The 22,510-nt window shown below is 32.2% G+C and overlaps 1 protein-coding gene across 1 annotated transcript; it reads left to right on the forward strand.

The window, feature by feature from the left end:
• Positions 1 to 918: 918 nt before the first annotated feature.
• LOC140435668 (uncharacterized) lies at positions 919 to 21,459 on the forward strand. The gene is made up of 6 exons (XM_072524390.1): positions 919 to 1,234; positions 1,957 to 2,142; positions 4,552 to 4,645; positions 13,814 to 13,997; positions 18,230 to 18,439; positions 21,143 to 21,459. Exons 1-6 carry the CDS (start codon positions 919 to 921, stop codon positions 21,401 to 21,403), a joined length of 1,251 nt encoding a protein of 416 aa, XP_072380491.1. The 3' UTR covers positions 21,404 to 21,459.
• Positions 21,460 to 22,510: the final 1,051 nt, after the last annotated feature.

The raw sequence follows: 22,510 nt of genomic DNA on the forward strand, positions 1-22,510 counted from the left end.
TTCTAATATAGTGTGTGATAAAAGAGGTCACTTTTGTTTACATACACATAACACTTTATAACACTGAAATAATTAATTTATTTTTTACAATTATTCAAAGTAATTTTTCAATTAATCTTGAGCACGCCCATGGAGTGGTCGGAGGTACCAGTTAAAATTATGCTAATTACTCTCTCGTTCATAAAAATAAACTATAGTAAACGCAACAAACACGACAAGCGACGAAATAAAAAGACGCATAGCAATAGCAAACAAAACTGTTCACGGTCTCCAGAAACATTTAAAAAATAAAAATATAAAACGTGCAGCAAAGCTCAATATATACAAGACCTTATCAAGATTGGTTTGATATAAAGGGCTAAAACGTGGACCTTATCTCAAAATGATAAATAATTTCTTGGTATTTTTGAGAAAAAAATTCTTAGAAAGGTTTTTGGGGCCGTAAATGAAAATGGGCTATGACGTCGAATATACAACATTGAACTATATCAGTTATACACCGATCCAGATATTGTGAAATTCGTTAAAGTGCAGATACTTAGATGGGCTGGACACATTGCTAGGATGTCAGATCGGGAATACACGAAGAGATTAACATTTTCAAAACCAGAGAACACAAGAAGTAGAGGACGACCACGAAGGACATGGATTGATGATGTGGAAAAAGACCTACAGATTCCAAGGGTCATAAGACGGAGGGAAGTTGCCAGGAATCCACAGGAGTGGCGACTTTCTTGTGAGCAGGCCAAAATCCACAATAGATCTTCTTAAAAATGTTATAATTTACTGTGTTTTTATAACCATATCTACCGGTTTTCATTTCCTTTAGTAAATCTATCTGCTCTGTTATACATATGTTTTGTTTAATCCAAAAATCTACATTCATTTAATATTACAAACTTTCTTTACAGAAATGATATGTTAGAGAAATTATCCGAAATTCTATCAACGTATGAAATTACTTATGTTGCTGATTTAGTTGTTGTAGAAAGGGAAGACTCAATTCCTGGTATATCTGGATTTTTGTCCAACCATTCAGAAATATACCAGCTGTGGACTCACAATTATGTAGGTACAAAAAATAGACCAAACGAAAAAATGCTATTAGATTTTTGGTATTCAAAAAATAAATCTTTTGCATTCAATAACAACCTATATCTGGATAAATTTACAAATCAGTTGGGAAGAATTCTTAAATTGGGAACCATGCATTATGAACCATACAACATTGTAGGTAAGATATTTTTTTCTGCTATTTGTTTTTATTTTCAATTACTTTTTATACCATGAATTACGCAATAATGTTGTTTTCTGTCTCTTGAGCTATTTGCATTTAGCAAATTTCAAATTTCCATTAAATTGGCATAAACCAAATTTGCAAAAGTTTACGATTTCAGTAAAAGCTTGGCTATCGCTTTGATGAATTGAAAGGAAAAAATATATGGCCCAAAAGCACAGTTCGTCAAACCTTCCGTGTACGAATCTGTGTGAATAGAGGTCATTTCTGCATAACCCTGCTTCGTCAGAAACCCGCGCTGATACAAATTCATACACAGAACAATCGGTGAATGTCTCATGTTTATTTCCCACTTCAAGTAGATAGCTACAAAAGTGCCTTCTACTCTGATGGCCATAAATATGTCGAAAATGATTTAAATATGTCGTTGATTTTTTTTGACCTACTCAAAATTTGCAAAATTTATGATTTTAACTGAAGCTTTCTATCGTTCGTTCTATGAATTGAAAGTTCAAAATTTTATCTTCGACGAATAATTGGCCTAACAGAATACTTCTTGCAAATTTAAGTGTTTATCTGTTTCTAGCAGTCAGTAGTAGGCGTTGAAAAATATTTTACAATTTATTTCTCTAAGGTAAAATACAGATTTTGTCTATTTACATCATTTTTTAATGAAATGAAACTATGTAGATGGTGTCTTTTATTAATTTGTTATTTAGATGGATTCACTCCTGAAGAATATAAAGGTACTGAGTCATCCGCTATGAAAATTTTTGCGAAAGAAGTAAACGCTACATACAAATTTGTTATTAATAATCAAGACTATTGGGGAGATATTTTTGAAAATTTTACCGGAAATGGATTACTAGGGATGGTGGCTGATGATACAGTTGATATAGCATTTGGTAAGTAAACAAATTTGAATATTCCGCACAAGCAACATTTTGAGTTGATTTTTAAATATAAAATTATATCTTTCGTGAGATCGATGAGTATGGTCCTACTGGAGGAAATGTTACTTCTTTTAATATTATTTTTATTTTTTATTACGTCGCGTTATGATCAGTTATAGTAATCACCTGCCGGTGAATCTGGTACTACCACAAGCTGGTCATCGACAAAGAATAGTTTTGTCCTTGTCGTAGCCTTTTCGTAGTATTAAATTCCTCACTTTGTTTCCTATTATAACTGATGCCATATTATTTGGGTACCCCTTCTGAGTTACTCTTATTAACGAAGGTTTTATTTCTATATTTTACAATTTAATATATAAGTTTTTTATCGGCACAATATCATATGCTTTTCAGTATCACTCTCTTTTTTGATCTAATCAACTGTTCAAGTTGCCGGCCAGAATAATTTCACATCGTTTAGGAATTTAATCCAAACTATATCTTTAAGTTATTTCAAACTTGCCTGTTACAGCTAAACTTGTTCATTATAAAGTGAAGCATACATTTCTCTGATTATTGATTTGGGTCCATTAAGTTAAAGGATCATTTTAATAATGCGTTCATTGCTGCTTTTTCTGTTTGTCGTTTAAGTCTTTTGTGTACTATTGAATGTTTTTACAAACGTTTTTCTTCTTGTTGGGTTTCTAATAGTAATGCCACGTCCAGCTTGTAACAGGTAGTTCTGTTAAATACGAGATTCAGTAAAACACAGGTTTAATCTATAGACAACAAAATAAAATCAGGTCCTTCCGTATAATAAAAAATAAAATATTAACCCTGGCGGAGGTATGACGGCCCTACGATCCACAGTTAATATTGTTCTTGTAGTGTTTATCCGTTTCGACTGTTGGCGACCACCATGGCAATCTGTATTTTGTAAACTGCTGCTCTGAAAATATTTGTGGTTCTTGTTTTGAATCACGTACGTAGATTTTTCAGCCAGGAAATCCTTCGCCTTCCTGTTCCTTGTTTTCCTTCTATTTTTCCTTGTAGAATTAATTGCAGCAACCCATATCTTTCGCTGTTCCTCATAATGTGACCGAGGTATTTGATTTTGGCTGTTTTTTTGTGGTTAACAACTCTTTTCCTTTTTGCATTCTTAATAAAACGTCCTGGTTGGTATAGGATATTTTCAGGATTCGACGATAAAGGCATATTTCGAAAGCCTCAATTTTCTTGCAGGTAGCGACTGTGAGAGTCCACGATTCAACTCCATACAGCAGTATAGGAAAGATATAACATCGTAGTAACCTCATTTTTATTGGTACTGATAAATTATGGCATTTGAATAGCTTAGCCATTTTTTGAAATGCAGATCTTGCTTTCTCTATCCTACATTATATTTATAGGAAATGGTCCCAATTTTCATTGACGTTCGTACCAAGGTACGTTGGTATACATTCACACTGATTCTTTCAATTTGCTGTTTCTTCTTAGAGGTAATCATACATTTTGTATTCTTAATGTTAATTGAAAGTCAATATCTCTGAATCACTTCTGTGATTCTATTCATTAACTCCTGGAGGGCTTCATAACTGTCAGCGAATATAACCGTGTGATCAGCGTATTTGATGTTATTGATACATTCTCGGTTAATTCTAATTCCGGCTTTAACATCCTCTACTGCTTCTTGAAAGATTTCCTTAGAGTATATGTTAAACAGCAAGTTCTTTTGTTAAACAGCAAGGTTTTTTTTGGCAATCTTCCAGTCTCTATTCTCACTATATGACCCACCCATTGAAGTCTTTAATGTTTAACGTATTCTGAGATCGGTGCCTCTTGGAACAGTTGATAGAGTTCATGGTTGTACCTGGATCTCCATAGTCCTCTTTCGTTAATAGTTTCAAATATATTCCTTAGGACTTTTTGTTCGAAGACTTTCAGCTTTAGCGTTTTGTGTCTTCTGTCATGACCCATGTTTTGCATTTATAACATACTATTGGTCTGATAATAGTTTTGTAGACCCTGATTCTCGATCTACAATGTTTTTGGAGCGGAACACATGGGCGGATGAAAAGTAATGCCATGTGTTCCGCATTCCTTTTCAATATCTACTAAAACACTATTAAATTGTTCTGAGTTTACTCTACATGAATTTAAATCTGAGTTTATATAATTTGATTTCAGCAAATTATTGTTTAATTGAATTACTTTTAATTTCGAGGGCGTACATTTCGAATTTAAATTTTTTCATATACGCCGAAATTCAATATGGTTGGAATGTATTTGGAATGTCGTCGGTGTAATTTATTATTTAAAACTTTAAAAGCTTTTTTAATGCTTTTAAACGATAATATTATTATGTTAATTATCATAGAATAAAATTATAATATTAAAAATTTAAATAAATTTTATTTTCAGCTGCTATGGGTCATTGGGGCAAATTGCATCCTTATGTAGATTTTTCGGTGACGTTTGTAAGATCGGGAGTCACATGTATTGTACCAGCACCTCTGTAAGTAACATATATATATATATATATATATATATATATATATATATATATATATATATATATATAAAATAAATATTCATTCATTCTTTCTCCGGCTTCGGCACGCAATGTAGCTTTTCTTTAATAATTTTAAAGTGTTTGTTTGTCCTTTTGTAGTGTAGTGTAATGTACAATTATATGTTTATGACATTTTGTTCTTGTCAGATAGGCCGCAATTGACGAAATGCCCCTGAAGATGATCTAGGGATCGAAAGTACTTGGGCAAGATTAAATTAAACTGTGCTCGATATATGCCTTTTATTTGATCAAAGTTCATATATATATATATATATATATATATATATATATATATATATATATATATATATATATATATATATGTAAATACTTTTTTCTTTTTGGGTGTGGTAGTCAATAAAAAATAGAGCTTTGCTAAGGCGTACTATTTATTTATTCTGAATCCAAGCTTTCGGTGGTTTTTTTCCACCTTTATCAAGGTTCGAATGTAAGATTCGTGGCATAAACAACAACGTTAAATAACATGATAATACTGAAATTGCAACTAACTTAATAATGTTACTGTTAAAAAGACACTTTAAAAACGAATAAATACGTTAAAAGTTAGAAACAAAATGAAGGACGACATGTTAAAACAGTCGTCGTTGCAAGCTTGATTTCAGCCACATTTCACGAGCAGAATATATATATATATATATATATATATATATATATATATATATATATATATATATATATATATATATATATATATCTATCTACATATATATATATATATATATATATATATATATATATATATATATATATATATATATATATATTACGCCCTATTGGCTTATAATAGTAGTATACATTCAGTGACTAAATTAAAACCTTACGAAATAATAAATGGACATTTAGAAAATACTTCTATATTCGATCTTGAAAAGCAACTTAATAATAATTATATAATAAACCATAAAGAAAAAATGAAGTTACTTTACTCAGAAATAAATAAAAGTATACAAGAAAATTAAGAAAAAATAATTGGAAAAGCAAACTTAAATCGTGAAGAATTACCTGAAATAATTCCCCCCGAGATATTTGTACGTAACAAACAAATTAAAGGAAAACCAAATTAATTTACAAAATCAACTTCAAATGCAATACTCCGTAAGCCACGAAATAATTAAAAATTTTAATCAAACTGTAGTCGACATTCAAAATAACGAATTAAATCTTAAGTCTAAAATACTAGAAATCAAAGATATTATTAACTTTCAAGGAAATCTTGAAAATGTCGTCTATTTAAAAGATTTGTTCGATGAAATGCTAATTATTTTTAATTCAATACTAAATGTTTTAGAAAACATCGAAAACTCCCTCACATTCTGTAAACTTAAAACCTTACACCCAAGTATTATAAAATCCCGAGACTTACTATTAGAAATAAGAAAAATTTCTTCCCATTACCAATCCCACCTTCCTTTTGGAGCCAAATATGAAAATATATTAAATTTTGAATCCCTATTAGAAGTTAACTGTAAAATAGCCAAAAATAAAATAACTTAATTTCTTTCTATACCTATTGATTTTGAATTAGAATTTGAACTTTTTTATTTACTACCTACTCCAACAGAACATAAATCAGAATTTTTAACAATAATACCAAACACAAAATTTTTGCTGAAATCTAAAAATATAATAAAACCTCTACATATGTACTAAAGGTAAAATATTCCAATGTCCTGGTCACCTTCAAAACAATAATAATTTTAAATGCGAAGAACAAATAATAACCAATGGAAATTCTTCGGAATGCCAATATATCAAAGTTGAAATTTTAAAAAATCATATAGAAATCATCCCAGAAGTAAACCAATTTTTAGCTAAATTTCCTTCGCCAGAAAAATTAACTATAAATTGTCCACAAGGAACAGAGATTAAAACATTAACCGGACTATATCTTATAGAAAATTCGAATTGCAAAATAACATTTAGAAATCAAGAATTGGTCTTTTTAGAAAAAGCATATGGACAACCACATAATAAACAAACCAAAAATTCAATTTAATCCCACAAAAACCCTGGAACTTAAAGAAATGCATACCAATGGACCATTTTCTATTCCGACGATATATACAAAATTCCACATTCCAAGCGTATGGACTATTCTACTGTATATTGGTATTATTCTATCTTTATTATATTTTATTTACAAAAGAAAACAACAGAGGAAAGCAGCAAGAACATCAAAACAAAAAGAAAACAAAATTCAACTTCCTGAAGGAGCTTCATTTTAAAGGGAAAGGAGTTATAGTGAATAACCAGCAGTGTATGCAAATAGTTGTAGGACATTACCCAAGGCGCGTCTACTGTTTCAACATATCTCCGGTTAGCTAGAATTACATTTTTATCATTCTGTGTTGTTATGCATGTAAATATTAATTTTATAATTTAGTTTAGAATCTGTTCTCTTCAATGAAACTTGTCTTTGTAAAAATTGTTTAAATAAATCTTTTTTAAAAATCGATATATCGAGTGTTCCAAGTTTAGTTATATATATATATATATATATATATATATATATATATATATATATATATATATATATATATATATATATATATATATATATATATATATTATTGTGAAGATTAATATAAAACTTGATCTTTCCGAATTAATTAATACCTACGACGTTGACGAGATCAAGCTTTCGCCTTTCTCTATAGAGTTATCTACAGTAAATTACCCTGGGCGATTTATTAGTAACAACTTCTTATAACAGTATTTCATTATTACACAGATACTACACGATGAAAAAGTAAAGGTTGTGAATATTAAAATATTAAAAGATGTGTCGGTTGATTTTTATTTGAGTTGGCAATTTGTTTCTTTTTAAAACAAAGTTGGTCATTTAGGAACAACCAATATTTCATGGTTAGTATCGCATCAGATAATATGCTTGATAATAATGGGACTTTAGAGAATTATTGTTAATTTTTACACTAAGATAAAAGATGATTAAGTCGTCATGTAATTGACCAACATATTTTGCCACCAAAGAATGATGTAAAATATCTATTAAGACCCGTTTAAACGGGTAGAGTAATGATGCAAGTACTTGGTAAGACTCTACTCGCTACTCTACAATAAAATAGCTTGATACCGTTCACACAAGGAGGGTTACAAGTATAGTACTGATGCTAGTATAGTATGGAGTGGGTTTTGTTTAGTGCAAAATGAATTTAAGAAAAAAAAAATTGATTCAAAATTGTTTAGCTAAAGTTGCAAATTCATTTGTAGCTGAAGTCGCTGAAGCTATCGATGATGAGGTAAACAAAAAAGAAAGAAGTGGATAAGAGAGTAGCCTAAAAGTAGGAATACACACGGGGCCTCAGCTCTTTTGCTAAGGAAACTAGCCTTAGAGGATGAGTTGCAATATAAGATGTGTCTGAGGATGGCCCCAATTAACCCCATGACAAGATTCATACTGCTACCCAAAAAAGCCAATGCAAAGGAGTACAATGAACATCACACCAAGGCCTTAATGAGTCATGTCTTGAAATTGTTTTTAAAAGTAATTCACAATAGAATACATAAGAAATTAGATGAAGGCATAAGTAATACACAAATGGAATTTAGGAAAGGACTGGGAACACGAGATGCACTGTTTGCAGTAAGTGTTCTTTCGCAGAGATGTTTAGATATAAATCATAAAGTATAGGCCTGTTTCATTGATTTTGAGAAGGCATTTGACAAAGTGCAGCACAATCGGCTTAAAGAAATTTTATTAAATAAAAACATAGACAGTAGAGACATTAGAATCATATGTAACCTCTATTGGAACCAAACAGCAAAAGTGAAAGTTGAAAATGAACTGACCGAGGATATCCAGATTCGCCGTGGGGTCCGCCAAGGGTGTTTTTTTATCACCCTTGTTATTCAATTTATACAGTGAAGCCATCTCAGATTTAGCGCTTGCTGAGGTCAGTGAGGGCCTTATAATAAACGGTGAGCCACTTAATAACATAAGATATACTGACGACACCGTCCTTCTGGCAGGAACACTAGAAGAACTGCAACACCTTGCTGAACAACTAAATATATATTGCAACGATTATGGACTAAAAATAAATTTGAAGAAAACCAAGTTCATGGTATTTACAAAAGCACAAAACATCAAAGTTAAGCTAGTACTAGATAATATAGAAATTAAACAAATATCTTCGTACAAATACCTTGGAGCATGGATCACAGAAGATACTGATCAGACAAAAGAAATAAGATGCCGCATTGAAATTGCACGGTTAACTTTTAATAGAATGAGAAAACTTTTTTGTAATCACGATATCAATATATCGCTCCGAATAAGAATGCTTCGATGTTATATTTTTTCTACCCTTTTGTATGGGGTTAAAGCTTGTACACTTAAAAAATCCAACATTAAAAACCTAGAAGCATTCGAAATGGGGTGTTACCGACGTATTTTGAAAATATCATGGATGGATCGCTTGGCAATCCTACGAGTAGCAGTGCTCAGCAAATGGCGTCTTCGTCATGGAGAGTTACTTAACAGCAACAGTATCCAGATGCTAACAGTATCCATCTACAAGATGCAGCTATGAATCCTGAAGATTTAAATATTCTGACACGTGCTATGCAAATGACTGATGGTTTACCACAGGTTTAATATTTGAACGGGACTTGTTTCACCGAAGTTTCTTTGGTGTACCTCTTTCAGCATTTATCTAAAAAACTGTTTTGTTATTTTACGAATTTTCAATTAAAACTATTTTTTGTAATGCGTGTACCTGTTTATTCACCCTGTTATTGAGACTTACCTTTATTGACTCCCCCAATACTTCGAAGATAGCATCACACACCTCGGGGACCAACTTTGAAATTGCAAGTCTTGAAACCTTAAAAAAATGAGAAAGGCTTCGATAGTTGTTCCCTGTAGCTAAAAAATTCAATGTAATCTCAAGCTTCACTCTTGGTTTTATTGCATCCCTCATAAACGGGCGTTCGATTTTGTCATGCGCCATATTCAGAAGTTCTTCGAATTTCCCTGGGGTCATCCTTAGACATATCTTATATTGCAACTCATCCTATAAGGCTAGTTCTCTTAGCAGAAGAGCTGAGGCCCCGTGTGTATTCCTTCTTTTAAGCTACTCTCTCATCCACTCCTTTGTTTGTTTACCTCATCATCGATAGCTTTAGCGACTTCAGTTACAAATGAATTTGCAACTTTAGCTAAACAATTTTGAATCAATTTTCTTTTTCTTGAATTCATTTTGCACTATACAAACACCCACTCCACACTTTACTAGCATCAGTAGGTACTATACTTGTAACTCTCCTCGTGTGAACGGTATCAAGCCATTTTTGGTAGGACTCTATTCTCCTCACAACTCTACCCGTGTAAACAGGTCTTAAGGAAACATGTCAAAGATCTATTAAGTCTTCTTCTTTTTATGTAGATATGACTCTGTCTGTTTTTCAATGTGCCTCCAGTAAGTTGTTGTTCCATTGTTTTCGTGGTCGTCCTACTAATCGTGTTCCTATTGAGGAATTGTCTCTTGCCATCTTAACTACTTTTTTTCTGCCTTTAGCTAGCTGGGTAATGTAATGCCTAGATATTTAAACTCCATCACTTGTTTACCTTTTAGCTCAAATTTACATCTCAGTAAATTTGCTGTTATAACCATGCATTTTGTCTTTTTTGGGGAAATTAACATGTTAAATTTCCTGACGATTATATTAAATTGGTGCAGCATACATTGTAAATGATCTTCAGTTTGAGAGAGTAGTAATACGTCGTCTGCATAGCAGATTATTTTAAGTTGTTTTTCCAACATTTGGTATCCTTTTTTAGTTCTTACTTATTTTATTATTTCATTTATAATTAGGTTGAACAATAGAGGACTCAATGAATCTTCCTGTTTTATCTCATTGCTCGCTTCAATAGGGTCAGTTAGTTCTTCTTCTTTTAATTCAAGGTACGGAAAATACAGCGAGCTTAAACTTGAGCTTGATATCCAGTTTGGGAAAGGATAAACATAGGCCAAATATATGAATAAAGGGACTACAAATAGATCTAATATACATGTAGATATACAAAAAGCTCTTTAAAAACTAGAATAACCTGTATCTATTGACAATAAGTTAATTAAAAAGTTAGCTTTAAATTATTAATTCCAGCTCGGAGGGTCAGCAGCAAATCTTGAATCAAAATCATAACAATCTTATACTTACTTTTTAGCTTTTAAAACTGATTATAAAACTTCATGGACATTTATAATAAATAACAACGAACAACATTTTTAGGTTAGCAGCAGGTTGGCTTACACCCTGGTATTCATATTCTAATAGTATGTGGGCATTGGTTGGTGCTAGCTTTTTTACTTGCGTTGTTGTGCACTTTGTCATGACTATGATAAAAACTAAAATGCTTATTGGCAGGTAAGGTATATTACATTTTATAAGTAGCAATACAGGATTTCCTAACATAAATGTTAATAAAAGTGGCTCTACTAATAAAAACGGCGCGTGGTACTTGGGAAGTGTCGACAGAAGTGAATTTCTTTAAAATTTATAAAAAAAATCTCTTTTTTTATATTTAAAATATTTGTTTATTAATTTTAGTAATTTTCATAATTTATTAAATATTAAATTTAGTAATTTACTATTATTAGTTTATTATATTTATTATATTATTATTTATATTATTTTAATCATTTACATTTTTATTTTTATCTTGTATTTATGTTTAATTACTTCATTTTGATTATCGTTATAGGTATTTTATTATAAAATGGATCATGGATTAAAAAAAAAACAAAAAACGGGATAGTTTAGTTATATACTTAGATAGATTAGTTATATACTTATAATAATTTATATTATAAGTATATAACTAATTTTATATAAATATTTTTTTTATTTTATTTAATTTTATTAACTTTTATTTAATTTTATTTAATTTTATTTAATTTTATTTAATTTTATTTAATTGTATTTAATTTTATTTAATTTTATTTATTTTATTTAAGCCCTTTCTCTGTCAGTATATACATAACAATATTAAACAGGTAGGAACTCAGTGAAGAGTCTTAATGCAAACCAACCGACTTTCGGTCAATTTGACAGCAGTCCTTATTTTGTTGTACGCTCCCTCATAAATATTCTTTATCGGCCTTACGTACTTCTCAGGAACCCATTTCTCTCTCATACATCTTTATAGCTCTTGTCTAGGAACTGTGTCGTACGCCTTCTCAAGATCTATAAATACCAAATGTAGCTCCCTTTTCTTCTCGCCGTAGTTTCTATCAACTGTTTCAAAACAAACAAAGCATCCGTTGTCCTTCTTCTTGGCATAAACCCAAACTATTCTTCTTCTATTGATGTCTCTCTCCTTAAGCTTCTCTCTACATTTCCAAACTTTCACAGGTCCTACTAACTTACCGAAAGATGAAGTTGTCGTTAAATAGGATAAGGAATCATTATATTTAACGACAACCTTATCTTTTGCTATCACCACTATTACATTCTTATATGGAATCCCTCATCCTCTGTCTCTCCTCTGGTGTATTTCATTTAGAAATTTTCTACAGTGCGCATACCAAAGTCCTTTGATGACTTGTTCCTTGCATTAGCAACGCTGTATAGTCTTTTGATCCCCTGTGGTGATTCCAACTCTTCATACAGCTGTGCAGACGACCTTTTCTTAGCATTAGCTACAAGGCCCTTTGCTTTCCTATTTGCTACCTTATATATGTATATCCTTATCTCTTTCTTTTAGACCTTTTATACCTCTTTCTTCTCTATAACCTTCTGTTACACTTTATTGTTCCACCACCAATTTTTTTTCTCTAGGAGGCCCTTTACCAGATGTTTTCCTAGCACTTTCTCTCCCACTAGCACTACAACTTTACTGCTGGCTTCTCAGCAATAATTTCATGTATGTTTTTCCTTCCAGCTCTTCCAGTACTCTACTCTTAAATACTTTTGCCAAATCCTTATCTTTTAACGTCGACCACTTTACTTTCTGGTGTCATACTTGCTTTTCTTTCCGCCTCACTGTTATCTTTATATCCACTACTACCGGTCGGTGTTTACTAGCTATACACTCACTATTTATCACTTTACAGTTGGTAACCTCTTAGAGAGGACTTCTTCTCCACAGCACAAAATCTATCTTACTTTCCCTTCCCCCGCTACTATAGGTAACATAGTGGTCTTTAGTCGTCATAAAGAACGTATTATTAATAGTCAAATCCCATGCCATTGCAAAGTCAATCAAACCATTTTCTTCATCATTTCTTATTCTTATCTCTAAACATCCATAAACTCGCGCTATTTCTTTACCAATATGTCCATTGAAATTACCTCCAATAGGCACTCCAAAATTTTTCCTTTTCCTGTTCTTCACACCCTACCTGTGGGACGTAGGTACATCCGATGTTCACGTTATTATTGCCAGTATTTAGTTGGACATTCATTCTTGTATCACTTTTTCTGGTTACCCTGATAGTTATCGAGCTACTCAATCCACCCAGCAACTACCAGAGGCGAAGTTAATAAACTACGAAACTTATCCTAGACAAAAAATCATGGTCGAAAACAAAGCAGCACGCCTTTTTTTAAGCCCTTTTCTCTATTCGGATTACCGAATATAGGCCTCACCTAATTCTCGCCATTCATCTCTGTTGTTTGTAAGGCGTTTCCACATTGGCCCTGCAGTTCTTTTAATATCGTCGCTGCATCGCATTTGCAGCCTTAATCGTGGTCTTTTGGCTTTATATGGCCGCCAATTCCCGATTTCTTTATTCCATCGGCCATCCGTAAGACGTTCGTTATGTCCAACCCATTTCCATTTCAGTTTAGCTGCCTGTTCAACAGCATCTTTTACTTTTGTTCTATTACGAATGTTTTCATTGGTTTTATGGTCTTTTGTATACTTTTTTTCGTCTTTTTATACTTTATAAAAGATTAATAGATACCTATATATCTATAATAAAGAGGTAAACAATTAAATTTTTTTAGTTCAGTGGATATGACTAAGAAGTCATTTGGTAATTCCATTCTAGTAATGGTAAAAATATTTCTCGTTCAATTTGTCGATGATGCCGATTCACCTCCAGGAAGATATGGGACTTTATTTATGGGATTACTTTTTATGTATAGTCTCTTCCTGTCCAGCACCTACAGTAGTGGATTAGCGGCAGTTATGACATTACCCAGATATGATCATCCTATAGAAACAGTGCAAGATTTATTGGATAGTGGTATTCCGTGGGTTGCTCCCCACGAAGTTTGGATTTATTCTATATCAACTTCCGAAGTGGTAAGTTTAAATATTTGCACATTTTTATTTGACTACTTTTTTGAATCTTTGGTATTTATTTTACACAAGGTACAAGACTAAAGAATAACTGGAGAAATACTGTTGACCACTCTTGTTTTTTCCTTACGCTCTATGATGTTATGCGCATATTAGGTAGTATTTTGTTTATAATATTATATATACAAAAAGTAGGTTGGGCCAAAGAATGAGGATATTTTTGGTTATAACACAATAGGTAACTAAGTTCTAATTGTAAACATATTTTTCACAATATCTCCTTTTCTGCAGTCTCCTCCCAGAAGTTTGGCAACCACCATAATATTCTGAATCTTCAATGCCTCTGCTCCGAACAAGTATGTAGAACTGCAGTTGAACCACGTTATTAGATCATGTTGCCATGGTATCCGCCTTTTACCTCAAATTATGCATCCCTGTATTTTCTCCTTTATGATCACCTGTAGAAGTTCGTACCATGCACTTTTCATCTTCTTCTGATGCATTCCATTACTGAAGGTTTGCGATCACTACATCAAAATTTTCTCTATTCTGCACCATTTCTAATAATTCTTGAACGTTCATGCCTGTCCAAGTTATAACATTGCAAATCCATGACCAGCGTCTTCTGTCTACTCCCCTTCGGACCTCTATTTTTCCTTTAATTTACCCATCAAATCTCCAATCAAAATCATACTTCCTCCTATTTAAGGCTAGGATGACAACAAAATAATATTTTAGTATGCTCGAGTTTTATATTATATTTTTTACCGATCACCAAATTCGCAGCCAATATTTTAGGATCAACAAACTTTCAAAAAAATTTAAAATTAAATTTTTAAACTAATAAACTTCTTGCATGAAAGGGCTGGTAACAAGAAGTGTAAGACAGACCAGCCTGATGTGGTCAGCACGCCTCTCAAGAAAAAATAATTAAGAATGCCATTAAAAATGAAAAACAGGAATAAAAATGAACTGTCATTCCATTAGTAAATTAATAGAAACAAGAGAAGGATTTGATAATAATTATAATGTTACATCTGTTTAAAATAACTTTATTTTAACACCAGCTTGTTTACAATACTTTAACAAAATAAAAACTCACTGTTATTCAAACTGTCAATAATATCTGTTTATATACATTTTTTGACGTTAAAAACTTCACTAGCCATTTGACGATTTTTGATAGCTTCTTGAATATTCTAGAATTTTAATACTTCCTCTTTTTCGTTAAGGGACTTCTTCTATATGGGGCAAACCTTACGAAACTTTCGTATTAACAACGCTCCGTCCTTTATCGTTATTCTCCTCGAACCACTCGTCTATTTAGGGAACGATTTAAGCCAACAGGGTGGATAAGTTGTATGGTATGGAGCTAATCTCTCGATATGCACTACCTTGGGATTACTTGTAGATGAAAACTGTGTGCGCTAGATTAAATCGTTTATTTTCTGCAACACGGTGTACGGGCCTTCCCAGTTTTGTTGAAGTTTTAGATAAAGCCCTTTCTTACGTGTAGGATTGTATAACCAAACTAGGTCTCCTCTTTCGAATGTTGTACCTGTAGCATGCATGTTGAGCCTGGCCTTGGCTTTATTACTTCAAACTTTTACGAGCAAATTTGTAAAAATGTTCCAATTTTTTTTGAAAATTTTCGATGTACGTAAGAGATAAACATTCTTCTTCGCAGGGAGGCAATCTTTCAAGAAAAAAGATCTTGAGAAAGCTTCATTTCTCTTCCAGCGATCATCATCGATGAAAAAAAAACCGATTGCTCAAAAACCATTAACAAACTGACACAGAGTTCTATTATGTCTTTCGACCATTCTATTTTTTTTTTCTCCGACGGTGTATATTTCTAAAAACCGTATCAGGTTAACCCATCTCTAGGGATGACTGGCGTGTGTTGTATTTACGGTAGAGGAGTACATTCGAGCCCATTCTCCCTAAGAAGAAGGAGGTCCTGCAAAAAGATGCCTTCTTGTTTTCCTGCCTACCAACTTAAACCACCCTCTCCTACTTGTGGGCAGTTTATTGTCGCACGTACCGTACTTCGAAAGTGGGATGGCCGGTGTAAGGCTGACGACACCTTTGGAGCACTACCTTCTTTTATTTATATCTTATCTCCGCCGTTGATCTGGCTGGTGCTCCTCTTCTACTTTTTTTTATTAACTGTTCGAATGTAACTATGTACAATATTCCATCCCTCCCTACTTCCCGGCATCTTCGCGATCATCTCTCCCACAGTTACAAGATTCATACCTATTTCTCTACATATTCTGTTTCTCTCCACTGTCCATCTATTACACTCCAGTATTGTGTGAATAACAGTGTCAGAGTATTCACAGTATATGCATTTATCTGTATATGTCTTTCTGAATATATGAAGATATGTCCTAAAACACTCATGCCCTACGATCACTTACGTCAGGAAGTAATCCAGTCGCCTGTGACCACAGTCCATCCAGTCCTTAGGCTCGGGATCATCATCTCGCTCCACTGAGCCGGTTTCTTTCCGGTTGTTCCACTCTTCTTGCCATCTTTTTATTGATCTTTCTTTTTTTTGTTTTCTTATGGCTGCTGTCAAATATTCTTTTCTCTTATATAGATGTCTCCTTTTTACTGCAAATACATGCAGAGAAACATAACCCGTGATAGTCCACAAGGCCGCCGCAGATACAGTCTTGCAGGCGCATGCTACTCGCAACAGACTTGTTCTGTTTACTCGTTTCATGAGCCCTTTGTTGGCCGGTATCTCTATCGCCTCTCAGACTGGTGCCGCGTAAAGGATGATTAATTGGACAACACCGTGTAAGGCCCTCCTTCTTTCTGATTTGGGTCCTCCAATATTAGGCATCATTCTTCGCTGCCTTCTGGGTTACCACTCCATGGAGTTGACACATCTCCAGTATAAATTCTGTGTTAAACTAAACTAATACGCCCTGTACCTTTCTTAAATTTAACAATTTATCTTATTTATCTTATTTATCTTTTTATTAGAACAGGATTTTTAGACAAATTAGCAATCCTTATTGGAATCATCTCATCTATATTAACGGGGCACCTGGCTATTAAAATTTTGTCACTAACAAGTTCCTTGCTTTTCACAACGCCGAAATGTAGACCTTCAGGTTTTTGACTCAGTCTCATTTTTAGGAATTTCTGGATCCTCGCTCGCTATAATTGTTACTTGTGGTATCAATTCTTTCAAGTTCAGGATAACTTATTTATTTTCAATAAACAAACTTTTATTTTAAAGATCTATAATTAATTTGTTTTGCATAATATCCACCCCAATAACTGATTCATCTTTAATATTGGCTACAAGAAATGTTTATTAAGGTATAACCAATCTGTATAGTTGCCATTATCTCTCTATGTATGTTTAATTTTAATGTCTGTATTTGCCTTAATTTTAAAAATTGTTTTAAAAATTGTCAAAAGAAAATTGGGATCAGACCCCTGTTTCACGCTTAAAACCTACTTCCAACATCTGACCACCATGTTTGTGGTAAATAATATTTAACCAATTACTTGTTTATGTCAACTTTACAATGAGTATATCAACTTAATAAAGGAGCACTTTTATTCCTACGATATATGTCATTAGTGCCATCTATCCTTAACTTTTCTGGTTACAATGAACTAGTTTATTTTGTTCTTTTATTTTGCACTCTTTTTTGTCACAAATATCCTCACCTACAAATAATATGTTTCAGCCAGTATTTAAAGCAATTATAAAAGCGTTTCTGGCAGAACCATCAGAAGAAAAAATGCGAGAATATTCTAAAACACGTGACTACACTTTTGCTTTAGAGAGATTACCACAAGGTAAGAGCGTAATAACTCATCACACCGTAATCGTGTTCATTAGAGTTTTTATATAATAGTTTATAAATATATATATATATATATATATATATATATATATATATATATATATATATATATATATATATATAGTGGACAAAATACATTTTAAAAAAATTCTTTAAAATTTATGAATATATGAATATATTTTATGTGTGTGTTATTAATGTTGAGTGTCTATGCTTTTACAAATAATCTCAACGACTAGTAAGTTGCACTGAAGATTTGTGATATTTTATAAATATTTACATTTTTTTTTTCTTCTTACAGTGTCTTGAAAAAGGAATAAAACCATTCCGAAAGCTAGACAAAAAGTCATAAGAGTGTTTCATTAACACTGCAACCCTAATAAACTGTGTTTTATATTTCTTAAAGTTAATTATTATTTTTTAGGTGCATACGGTTTTCCCTCATATATTCATGAAGACATAATTGAAAACTTTAAACTACTTAAAGAAGATTTGTACTATGAACAACTTGTGGTTATCGTAAGGAAAAGTTCAGTATTAATCCCTGTATTAAACAAATATCTTTCAACGGTTTACGAAACGGGTCTTATCGCATACTGGCAAAGTGAGGTTTGTGTAAGATGTAAAGTAAAACAATATTTTTAGGTACTTTTTCGTACTCACTTCCACTACTTCTACAAACTCTTGCCTGTCTTGAGTTTTTCTAACTAGTGACTGAAAGTCTAATCCAGTTCAATCTTTAATATGTATTTCTGTAGCCAGATACGTATTCTGTCATACGTAGAAAATTATTTCGCCTGTGCCTAATAACAAATCCAAGCTTTGTTTTTCATTTGTTTAACTATTCCTAACCTAAACTTCTTGCTCATCTGGTTTTGTATGTCATAATAAACGCCAAATGAATATTTCAGACGTCAAAATAAACGTAATTTCAACTCAAATTGTGGTTAGTTCCCAATATTGATCGTAAAGAATATATATATATATATATATATATATATATAGAAAAGAAATTTAATCTTTGCAGATTAGTTAAATAGTAAACTCTTAAATATTTCTTGTAGATTTCCCCAATATCTAAGAGTTTACTATATATATATATATATATATATATATATATATATATATATATATATATACAACTATTTGGGTATGCAGCGGAAGACAGGACAAAGAAGTACTCTTTTTAGTATTCCAAGCTTTCGCAATTCTTTATTTGCATCATCAGGGTACTACAATAAACAAAGTTAGTACAAATAACAGAACTAGAATTATTTTGTATCTTACATTAATTGAGGTGAGTGATCGTGTTTAGAAAATGGAATGAACAAAACTCACCTGACTCCTACAAATAAACGGTGAGAGAAGTACCTCTCTCCTGATGCCAACCATAATGTAGCTTGGCCTAGTTTAAAAAATTTCAAACTGTTTGTCCTTGTGTAGTATAGAGTAATGTGCAATTTCATATTTATGACATTCTATGATTGTTGGAAAGGCCAAACTTTAATTAATTAATAAACTGTGCTCAATATATGCTTTTCTTTAATAAATTTAACTCCATCTTTTATACCTCTATTTAAATCCTTCTGAAGAATTCTATCATGTTCCTCTCCTGTGTCTATAGAAGTTATGATATCATCGAGATATATTCCTATTTCAAGGTCTCCAAACATTTTTTCATTCGTCTTATGAAATACTTCGGGACTAGAATTAAGACCAAACAGTAACCTTTTAAAACAATATTTGCCAAAAGAAGTTCATCATCATCATTGGATTTTACAACTCTTCGTGAGTTTTTGCCTCGTTTACTATTGCCTTCCATTGATTCCGATCCTGTGCTATTATTTCCCATGGCCTTACTTCCATCTTCTCCAGGTCTTCCCTGACTGCGTCTTTCCACCTTTTTCTAGGCCTTCCTGTCGATCTTCTACCATCTGGTCTTTCCCAAAACACATTGCTAATCAGTCTGTCGTCATCACTCTGTACCACGTGGCCTGCCCATCTTAATCTATTGGCTTTTATGTATCTTACGATGTTTTCTTTCCCGAAGAGAGTCTCTATTTCATTGTTGTATCTGCTCCTCCATTCATTTGTCACGCTGTCCCTGCAAGGACCATATATAATTCGCAGGATTTTGCGTTCCCATACTAATAGCTTATTGATTTCTTTCTTTCTCAATATCCATGTTTCACTTCCATATGTCACTGCTGGTCGTATTATGGTTTTGTACATTTGGATTTTGGCACGCCTTGAGAGAAGCTTTGACCTCATTAGATGTTGAATGGCAAAGAATGATTTATTCCCCGCCAGTATTCGTATTTCAACCTCCCGTTCTCCTGTGTTTTCACTGATAATTGTTGCTCCTAGGTATTTGAATTCTTTGACCACCTTAAAATTATGATCGTTTATGGTAATGTTTTGTCTTATTCGCTGTCGTTCCTTTTTTGATACGACCATGTATTTAGTTTTTTCTTCGTTTATTTTCAGACCTACGCTTAGTGTTGCTTCTTCAAAGTTCGATACTATATCCTTAACTTCCAGTGTTGTCTGTGCTACTGCATCTACATCATCTGCAAATGCGAGAATAATCTTTGCTCCTCTGGCAGTTATGTCTGGTTTGACTCTGGTATTGATTTTTCGCATTGCATATTCCAATGCTAGGTTAAATAGTAATGGGGACAGCGGGTCTCCCTGTCTGAGTCCTGTGCTTATGCCGAAAGCCTTTGAAGTTTTGCCTCCTATTCTAATTTGTGCAAAGGAATTGTTGACACACATTCGCGCAATCATGGTCAGCTTCTTTGGTACGCCTAACTCCATCATTGCACTCCACAGTTTTAAGCGATCTATGGAATCATATGCTTGTTTGAAATCTATGAAGAACTGAAAAGAAGTTGTAAAGGTACAATATTTTCATACTCTCCGTATGTAGTGAAATATGATGGAAACCCTCCTTGAGGTTAAGCACTATAAAAGTTGATTTACTCTTTAGCTACAATGCCAATTCATCAACAGTGGGTATTGGATATTGATCGTTCGCACAGTGTTCTCAACCGTCCTATTAAAGATCACTTCACATGCTTACTTGTGACAGAAACAAGCTCGGCATGTAAAACTTGATACCAAAAGAAAGCTTGTGATATTTTTTACAAAATACAATACTAATATACAGGGAGTTTCAATTATAAAAACATGAACAAAATTATGTATTTGAAGATAGTGATCACACTGTATATTGTATAACTGGATTTTAAAGATATTAAATTATTTAAAAATAACACAATAATAATTTTATTTTAATTACTTTTGTTTTAGGCAGTGCTTCTATTTGGAAATACGCATATGTCAAGAGCTGTACAAAGCAACACGCGAACTAGTACGATAGGTAAATTAAAATGGACTCACGTAGAAGGAGCATTTGGTGTATTAATATTTGGACAATTAATAGGATTTATAGTATTCATATTTGAACTTGGCACTGCTTGGTATAAAACCGGCAAAGATGCTAATACAAATCGAATGAGAGAAATGTACTCAGATGATTTATTGGATACAGCAATTAGAAAACTACAGTAAAATATTTAATTTTACGTAGTGGTAAAAACATATTTCATTATATAAGGGCACTTACTAGAAATGTTATAGATACACTAATAAAGCAGCATTGAAAAACATCGCCCACTTCGTTTTTTTTTACCTAACAGAAAGAATTGAAAAAATCCTGCTTATTTGATTAAACAAGTTTTAAAAAATCTTTTATTTATACAAATCATATCATTGTTTCTTGATTAGTAAATGTATTATGTTGTGGTCCCTATATTTTATATAAAAAATGGGACTTTTTTAAAATTAGTTTACATCCTAGGTACTATATCATAATAGATAAGTTACTATTTAAATGGAAATAAGCCACAATTAAAGGTTAAAGTACGTTTATTAACGTTTCAACTTCCACTTCGGAAATCGTTATCAAAATACCGATTACAAAAAACGATTTCCAAAGTGGAAGTCGAAACGTCAAACAAACTAACTTATAACCAAAATTTTGGCTGTATTCCCAAATAAAACAGTAAATTCCAAAAGTTATATTTAATATTATGCTGAAGCTATTTCCTTGTGGCATATTAAAGTAATTACTATATAAATGGGAATAAGCCACAATTAAAGGTTATAGTACGTTTATTGACGTTTCAACTTCCACTTCGCAAATCCTTCTCAAAATACAAACATTAATAAATTAAACAAATTTAGTTTTTTTGTTACTTGGTGAAAAATTCTTCTAAAATTTTATCTGACTCATTTATATTGACAATTCAGACATACATTATACATTTTAAAGTAGACGACTTTAAAATGATATTGCCAATATTGTTGAGTTGCGTTCCTGGGACTTTACTTGTAAGATAGTTCATTCGATTACATGAAATCAACTTTAACTTGAAAATATCCGTCAGAAAAAATCATAGCATATAATTCGTCTTTAAAAAGACAAAGACATGCCATGATGACAGTAAAAATCTCCTGTTAGTGATTCCATAGTAAATTATGAGGGAAAAACCAGGAAAAAAAACCTCATAATACTATCCCGACATCGTAAGTATTTGGTCGTGCATTTAGTTTACTTTCAATGTAAAATAATGTAAAAACAATACAATTTATGTTTGTTATTTAAAAAATATAAAT

The sequence above is a fragment of the Diabrotica undecimpunctata genome, chromosome 1 (assembly GCF_040954645.1).
Source record: "Diabrotica undecimpunctata isolate CICGRU chromosome 1, icDiaUnde3, whole genome shotgun sequence".
Lineage (NCBI taxonomy): Eukaryota > Metazoa > Arthropoda > Insecta > Coleoptera > Chrysomelidae > Diabrotica > Diabrotica undecimpunctata.